The following is an 8531-nucleotide window of genomic DNA, read 5'->3' as shown; positions in this document are numbered from 1 at the left end:
AAAGAACAATTTCCCCTAGGGGATCAATAAAGTATATTTTCTTCTTCTTCTCTACTTTAACTTGCTATTACTTACAAAACAGATCACACTTCATATCCAATAACAAACACCAGTAAAAATTAACAACTGTAAAAGTTTAAAAAATGGAAAGCACACGTTAAACACCAATAAAGCCATGTGGATACAGTTGCTGTGTTTTTTTTTTGTTTTTTTTTGTTTTTTTTTGGTCACTCATCCCCATCGCAAGGGGGCGACAGACTGCGCGGTGGAGTCTCCGAGCCACGTAAATGACACAAAGAAGACATGACCGGGAATAAACATGGCGTCTGCCTTGGACGATGATGAGATCCTTAATGATGATTATTATTCCCTGCTCAATGTCCGCAGAGAGGTAAGCGTGCCGCTGTGGTGCGGGTAGTTGTTTGTGCGGCTGCACGTAGCGCCCGTTCTGTGAGCGTCCTCCGGTTGGTATCAACCGGTTGGCCGTACAATCACATGTAATGGTGGCTAGGTGGCTAGCTTGTGTGACCCTCGACATTGGTGTGTGTACTTTACTTTACAGGACGCACAACAGGTTGTAGGGGGTTGTAGGGGGTTGTAGGGGTGGGTAGGGGGGGTACAACTTTAATCCCAACAGGGGCTGTCGGTTGATGGAGTAAAATAGAGAATCCGGTGTTTCTGCGGTAAATCTGTGAGCTTTGATATCAACAAGCTGAGAGTTACTTTCAGTTTCTTACAGATATCTTTTGACTCTGGGCAGTGCTAACGAGCTAATGCTACCACTACACTTCAGCACTTCATAATGAAAACAGGTGATCAGGTTACTGTAATGTGTGCGGTTTATTTGACTCGCATTAGATCGTAGAGAGCGTTATGTTGATATGCAGATGACTTTTTTTACAAAATAAAATCCACTTGTGGCAAAGGGACATTGTGTTCTCCAGAGCGACTCAACATGCTGCAGTTGAACAGTTCTTATAAATCGATAATTGTTTGAGTTGGTGAGCATGGGAAGGTAGAATATGGAAGAGAAGAAAAAGTGTTTACATGACAAACTTTAATTCAGGAATAGATTAATAAATGTTTGAGTCATTGTCTCTGTCAGTGATTTGCACATCCATTTGCACTGTTTACTGTAGCTACTGTTAATTATATATATAATATTTTATATTTTTTATCTTTTACTTTATTTTTAATTTTATTCTTAGGGTTAAGGTTCTTAATTTTAGTTTAATGTATGTTTAATGTATGTTTTGTATCTTGTATGCTACTGGATACTCGGGATAAATAAAGTATCTATCTATCTATCTGTCTGTCTGTCTATCTATTTCAAAAGTGAAAATAGTTGGGTTAAAATAGACCAGCTTCGAGGAATGTGAATACTTACTTTTAACAATAGTAATTATAGTAGTAGGCTTTCTAACAACAGTCTGTTAGAATCTGAATTGAAGCAACAACAGCTAGTTTCTACTGAGACTGTATTATCATAAGTAATCTAAACCCTGCATGGCCTTTCAGCGGGGGTTGGAAGACTTTATGTAGTTCAAACACATGTTGGATTATCAGTTAAATTGATAGCAGTGGAGTTTCTCCACAGGTTTCTCTTTCACATTCATTGCTGTGTTTCAGGCAACACAGGACGAGCTGAAGGCGGCATACAGGCGATTATGCATGCTGTATCACCCAGACAAACACCGAGACCCTGAATTAAAAACTCAAGCAGAACAGCTTTTTAACCTCGTACACGAAGCTTATGAAGGTAAGAAACGTTTTCAGTTACACATAAAGCTGATGTTGAGTTGAAAATGTGTTGGTCTACATTACAGTGTTTGGAAACACAGAACAAACTATTCTGATTTTTTTAATATTATTGGTGGTTGTCCATGTCTTTCTAGTGCTAAGTGACCCACAGGCACGAGCTATCTATGATATCTATGGCAAGCGAGGGCTCGATGTTGAAGGATGGGAGGTAAGTCTGTTAGTTTCAGTAGTGGCAATTATTCCTAAACAAGCCACCACACGAATTTAGAAACAATGGCCACAGTGTCCGTAATAATAATACATTTTATTCAGTGTAGACTTTCCTGGCAGTCAAGGTCACCTTACAGCATATAATAAATGGATACTATCAACAACAGTTGGAAACAATCAGATTGTGTTGACTGACTGTCCAATATTTATTAACCCCAAAACACATACTATGACATACAGACAGGAGACGTGAATTCTGAATTTTTAAACTTACCTTATACATTTTTAAAAATACTGTGCTGCTAGCCAAGTGCAAACATAGCCAATAAATGTCCATCAAAAATAAAATACGTCGCACAATTCTTATACAGTACACCATGCTTTATTATTTATAATATTATTTTATTATTATCATGTTTTTGGCTATCTTGCTTCATCAGGGCGGTCAGGGTAGTGTGTTTTGCATTTACATCCATGGATGCTTGATTTTCAGTAGAATCTAAATTTACAGAGAAAAGGATATGCTCTCTTAGCATCCTTCTCTTTGGAATACATTCAAGCCATTTTATATGATATTTTGAATGAAAAAGTTGTTTAAGTTTGTCACCTTTAACAAAATCGGTATATTTTTGAATTAGACACATGTAGGAAGTTTCCTTTAGACAGAAATAAAGACTTTCAGCTACATGTTTATTTTGACCAGATAGATAGATAGATAGATAGATACTTTATTCATCTCCAAGGGGAAATTCAGATGACCATGCTGATTGTGGGCTTGCATAACAAATCAGTTTTACACTTGATATTCATTATGTTTTTGTTTTTTTTAATGCCTTCAGCGTGCCAATGGAAACACGAGAAGAGCAACAAAAGAAATGACGTATATTAAATTTGTTCTCAGTTTTGTTCAGCCTTTAGAGCCTTTAGAGCCTTGACTTGAGAATAAGTTAATCATTGAAACAGTACACAACTAAACTTCAATTATCAACCAAACTTTACAGAAGGATACATGTTGGGCATTGCAGTCCCATGGCATAACAAGACTTTCCTGTCCTATATGACATTGCCTCATTTAACCTCCATGAAATAGTTCATTGATGGTTGGCGGCACAAAGTACGACACTTAGAAATATTTTTGCTGGAGGAACTTATGGGAGCATGAAATTCTGGCAAAATTTCTTCAACTGTAACTCTTTATCTGCCACCTGTGAAGCAGCCAATCCACCGCTTGCTTTGAATTCAAGTCATATCTTCTCACTCCAGGTGGTGGAAAGAAAAAGAACCCCGGCAGAGATTCGAGAAGAGTATGAGCGTCTTCAGAAAGAGCGAGAGGAGAGAAGGCTTCAGCAAAGGACCAACCCAAAGGTATGTTCAGGGGAAGATAACAACCCTCACATTAAACTGTCTGTAATGTAAAGAGTCATCTTGTGCTTATTAACTACATCATTAATTAACACAGTATTAAATCCCAAATCTGTTATTTGCAGGGAACGATTAGTGTGGGTATTGATGCCACGGACCTTTTTGACCGGTATGAGGAGGACTATGAGGATATGGTTGGAGGGGGCATCCCACATGTGGAAATCAACAAGATGCACATATCACAATCCATAGAGGTAATGGAGTTTTTAAGGGTCCAGTATGTAACCTTTAAGGATCTTAAGGAATATAATGTTCATAGGTATGTTTTCATTAGTGTATAATCGCCTGACAATAAGAATCGTTATGTTTATGTTACCTTAGAATGAGCCGTTTTTATCTTTACATGCTGTTGGCCTCCTTTCGGTAGAAGCTGCTATGTTGAACCACAGTGTTTCTACAGTAGCCCAGAATGGACTAACCAAACTCTGGCTCTAGATCTGCAACTACACCACTAGATACCATTAACTCCTACACACTGGACATTAAGTGGCATTTATTATGATATTGTTTTTGGAGCAAATTCTTATGGGAGGACAAAATCGTTTTATGTATTCTACTGCAGGCTCCTCTTACCTCAAAAGACACAGCTGTTTTGTCTGGCTCCTTGACAACCCACAATGGAAATGGAGGGGGCACCATTAACTTGGCGTTGAGAAGAGTCACCTCAGCTAAGGGGTGGGGAGAGGTATGCTGCATTCTCACTGGGCACCACACATTCTCATTTTGTAATGTATACTATAAAAAGCACACCTTCTTTCCCTGCCTCTGTTTATTATAAATCTCCTGTCTGCCTGTGTGGTACAACAAGCACTAACATTTTAATATCTGCGTGTACACAGATAGAGCTTGGTGCTGGAGACACCCATGGACCTCTGTTTGGAATGAAGATATTCCGAAACTTGACGCCACGATGGTATGTTTTAAAGTGCAAGAGAAAAGAAGTTAGTACTTTTTTTTTTTTTTTACTACCACATGAACAATTCAGTGACTTTTGGTCTTTTTTTGCCTCAGCTTCGTTACAGCTCAATGCGGGCTTCAGTTTTCATCCCGAGGCGTGCGTCCGGGGGTCACCACAGTGCTGGCCCGTCACCTAGACAAGAACACTATGGGCTATCTCCAGTGGCGCTGGGGGATCCAGTCCTCTATGAACACCAGCATAGTCAGGGACACCAAGAGCACTCATTTCACCTTCGCAATGCAGGTTAGCAGCCAGCAGTTATACTTCATTTCAATCTTAGGCAACACACAAATAAATGATTAGTTGCTTGTCAGCGTTGTGCCAAAATTATCATTTACTTTTTTGGTCTCTGCAGCTTGGCATTCCTCACACTTTTGTGATGATGAGCTACCAGTACAAGTTCCAGGATGACGACCAGACAAAGATCAAGGGCTCAGTAAAGTATGTTGTCAAAATGCACTTTGTCTTATTTAGAGAACGCGATCATAAATTCATATTAAGACCCCTGTTGTATGTCATAACTTTTCAGTGGCGTTCTGTTTATACAGCAACTCAAATTTCTATCAGTTTAAGTATGCATCGTTAGTAGTTTTTGTTCAAACACTGACGGCTCAAATTCAAGCAAGAGGTAGTAACTTTGTCTTTATGTTACAGATCAGGTTTCTTTGGGACTGTGGTAGAGTATGGTGCTGAGAGGAAGATCAGTCGACACAGTGTCCTGGGGGCCACCGTCAGCGTGGGAGTACCCCAAGGTGTCTCCCTCAAGATCAAGTAAGTGCAGCTCTTTGCTCCAGTTTCCTATTCGGTGTAGGTTCCAAAGGGGTTTTCCTCACAGCGCTCGTTGGCTGGCTCACGTCCCACAGGAATTAAGATCATGACGTCAGCCAGTCAAATTAATTTTTGTGCTGGGGGTGCATCTTTGAGGAAGTAGACACAGGATTGGAACCCACTGAGATGCTTTTTGTGATATGACTTTAAAAGCTTAAGCATTTCTATTCAGACTATGGCACATATATTTTACTGTGTTGTGTTCATCTTTTGGCAGATAGCTGTCTCAGCTGATAGCTTAGAGAATACTTTAATTATTTTTGAATGTGATCTTTCAGACAGCATTTCCCACCTATATTATACAGACTAACCAATTCATCAGCCAGTTTGTTGCCATCAATAATGAAACCAACTTTTTATGTGCAGGCTAAACAGAGCCAGCCAGACGTATTTCTTCCCTATTCACCTGACCGACCAACTCCTGCCTAGTGCTGTATTTTATGCCACAGTTGGACCACTGGTTTTCTACCTCGCCATCCAGCAGCTTGTTATTCGGCCCTACGTGAGGGCCCAGAAGGAAGAGTAAGAAACATTCACTTTAAGTTGGTTGTTTCATGCAAAAAATGTAATTGGATGCGGCACCGCATGTATTACTATGGCCACATTTTATGAGCTCATTTATTTTTCCATTTGTCTTTGAACTCAACAGAGACTTGGAGAAGCAGCGGGAGAGCTCGGCCTCTAATATAGCCAAGAAGAAACAGGAGGCAGAGTCTGCTGTGAGTATTTTACAGGCTTACATGTAAGCACAATCCTACATTGTGGCTCAGCATTAGATAAGAGATGACAGGTATTGTGGGTGACTGTCAAGAAATATTACAAGTTCCACACCAGACAGACGAAAGGGCTAAAATGGGATTAGATAAGATGCAAAGTCTTAATGAAATTCATCAGTATAATCCATATGATGTGAAATCTCATTGTTTGTGTCTGTCTTCTTCCCGTCCTCTGTGTGCCCTTTTTTTGTCTCTCTAAAGGTCTTGCTCATGCAGGAGTCCGTGCGCAGGATTATTGAAGCTGAGGAGTCTAGAATGGGTAAGATCAGTAATATTTTAGAGATCAGCTTATCCTGGGAATAATGTTTATTAAGCAGGTTGTGAAACTATTTCATTCTCTTACATTCTGAACAGTTTTTCTCACACTTTAGGTGAAATGTGTTGTATGTGTTTAACTTTAAAGTGTAAAATCTGAGATACAGGGCCTGATTTCACTATATGAAACACAACTCATCTGCTTTTAGCAACAACAAAAAAAACACGCACATACATGACTTTAGTGATTATTTTGAGCAGTTCACTGAAACCTGAAAGGACTGAACACCTGGCAAAGGTGAGACCAGTGTGTGGTCCTTTCCATTGTAGCAACAGGAAACTTTGGATAGTACTAGATACTGTGATTTTGTAGTGAGATAGTTTTTTAAACAGGGTTAAAATTGTTAGAAGTAGAGTTCAGTGGATTTTTTATTGACCGTCCAGCTTCTGTTTTGACTAGTGATAATTGCCGCTTTTTAGTTTGCTTTTGATAAGAACGCTTACAAAAAGCTCTCAGCAGAGACAATCAAATTTTTCACTGGGGGAGTTTTTCAAGTGATAATTGGCTTATGACATCTGTCACTGTAGAGGTTGCTTCAATTTTAGTATCATCAGAGGTCCCCTAGACTTTGCACTTGTAAAGTAACAGTTAATAGCAGTGTCTGTGTGAGTGTAATGACAGACACACAGCTGCTCTTCTTAATTCAGTGGCCAGTCTATGAAATGGTTACGGTATTGTTTATGCAGCTTGCAATTAAAATTAATTGTGCCGTCTTTTTGTTATATACTTACAAAAGGATTTTAACAGGTCTCAAAAATTCCGCTGGTTATGTTATAAAATATGTGGCTGAAATTACTGGCAAGATTTGAGTTATTCTATAGTGAAAGAGATTAGTGGTTTTGGACTTTTAATATCAGTTACTCCAAAAATATGTGTCTATTTTGTCTGTCAACCTTGGATTTCTGAAATTGGCCATTTACATAACATAACATTTCCAATTAATTTACATTGTCCTTGCTGCTGCTTCAATAAATCAGGTCTCATCATCCTCAACGCCTGGTACGGCAAGTTTGTGACAGACAACAGTAGAAAACACGAGAGGGCAAAGGTCATTGATGTTACTGTGCCACTGCAGTGTCTGGTGAAAGACTCTAAACTCATTCTCACTGAGGCCATAAAGGTAAGTACAGTAATGTAAAGAAATGTTATTGTATGCATTAATACAGTAGATAGTATTTGTGGAGTACTGTGTTAAACATTCATATATAGTACATATAGTGGTAAAAAATCTATCAAAGCGTTACAAACTGACGTCCTCAACTTGCTGTATGATGATTCATTCTGCTTCTGGTGCGTGACCTTTATGTTGTCTTTCCAGTCAGGACTCCCTGGCTTCTACGACCCCTGTGTGGGGGAGGAGAAGAGCCTGAAGGTGCTGTATCAGTTCCGCGGAGTCATGCATCAAGTCCTGTCAGGAGACACAGAAGCACTCAGGATACCAAAGCAATGTGAGTCCCATGTAGCATACAGCGCAGTGACTCTATGGCAACTGTGACGCAGTTTCGCCCCCATTACTGTAGCATTTAGCAACTTCAGTGCAGGTCTAACAGTTTGGTAGATCGAATACTCTCTTGAACTGTCTAACCCGCCCTTGTTTCAGATGTTAGTGACAGCAGGGGGAATTTACTTGAACCCTAAGCCTTTGTAGAAGTATTTGATGCAACATATCTTAAAATATTTGATCTCCACTCAAAGAATGTCTCCTAAAATCCACTAAGCTATATTATCTGCCAGCAGTGTTATTTCTGACTCCTTTGTTCTTGTTTCGACTGTACAGCTCACAGGATTGACGCAGACACATAGGAGCTCCTCCGCTGACCAAAAAGACTCATCTCTCAGCTGTTTGACAGAAGATGGATAAACCTGTTTTTAGAGACATGGATTGAAGTCCTTGTTACTCAGAAATCGTGCATTTACCCTTTTGTCTTTATATTCATTTAAATATGCAGAGCGGAATAAAAGCATCACAGACTGGATTGATGATAATTCAGTATCCATGGACAGGGTTGTGGCCTGCTTGAAATTCTAATGTGACACCAAAATCAATGGCTACCATTGTTTTTCCCAGGTCTTCTAACCTCCTTGGAATCCATTTATTTTTGGTATGGCTTGTAATTTATGATCGAGTTCTATGTACTGTATTGTACACAAACTGCAGTGCCTATGATTGAAGACATGAATGCACCTCTGTTTATTTGCCATATTATTAAAAGCAGTCTCTCTCATGTTGCTAACAATTTTGGTACTTTAAAAAAAAAAA

General features: G+C 39.4%; 1 protein-coding gene across 1 annotated transcript; it reads left to right on the top strand.

Moving 5' to 3' along the window:
- The first annotated feature begins 264 nt into the window (after window positions 1–264).
- On the top strand, window positions 265–8496 carry dnajc11a (DnaJ (Hsp40) homolog, subfamily C, member 11a). The gene is made up of 16 exons (XM_035657423.1): window positions 265–391; window positions 1630–1759; window positions 1896–1969; window positions 3235–3336; window positions 3459–3587; window positions 3956–4078; window positions 4233–4306; window positions 4405–4594; window positions 4707–4792; window positions 5006–5122; window positions 5546–5701; window positions 5829–5898; window positions 6157–6214; window positions 7249–7391; window positions 7590–7719; window positions 8049–8496. Exons 1-16 carry the CDS (start codon window positions 320–322, stop codon window positions 8072–8074), a joined length of 1680 nt encoding a protein of 559 aa, XP_035513316.1. The 5' UTR covers window positions 265–319; the 3' UTR covers window positions 8075–8496.
- The last annotated feature ends 35 nt before the right edge of the window (window positions 8497–8531 follow it).

Source organism: Morone saxatilis, unplaced genomic scaffold (genome assembly GCF_004916995.1).
Source record: "Morone saxatilis isolate NCDOM2014 unplaced genomic scaffold, NCSU_SB_2.0 Contig15, whole genome shotgun sequence".
Taxonomy (NCBI): domain Eukaryota; kingdom Metazoa; phylum Chordata; class Actinopteri; family Moronidae; genus Morone; species Morone saxatilis.
This window is presented reverse-complemented; position numbering and strand designations above follow the sequence as displayed.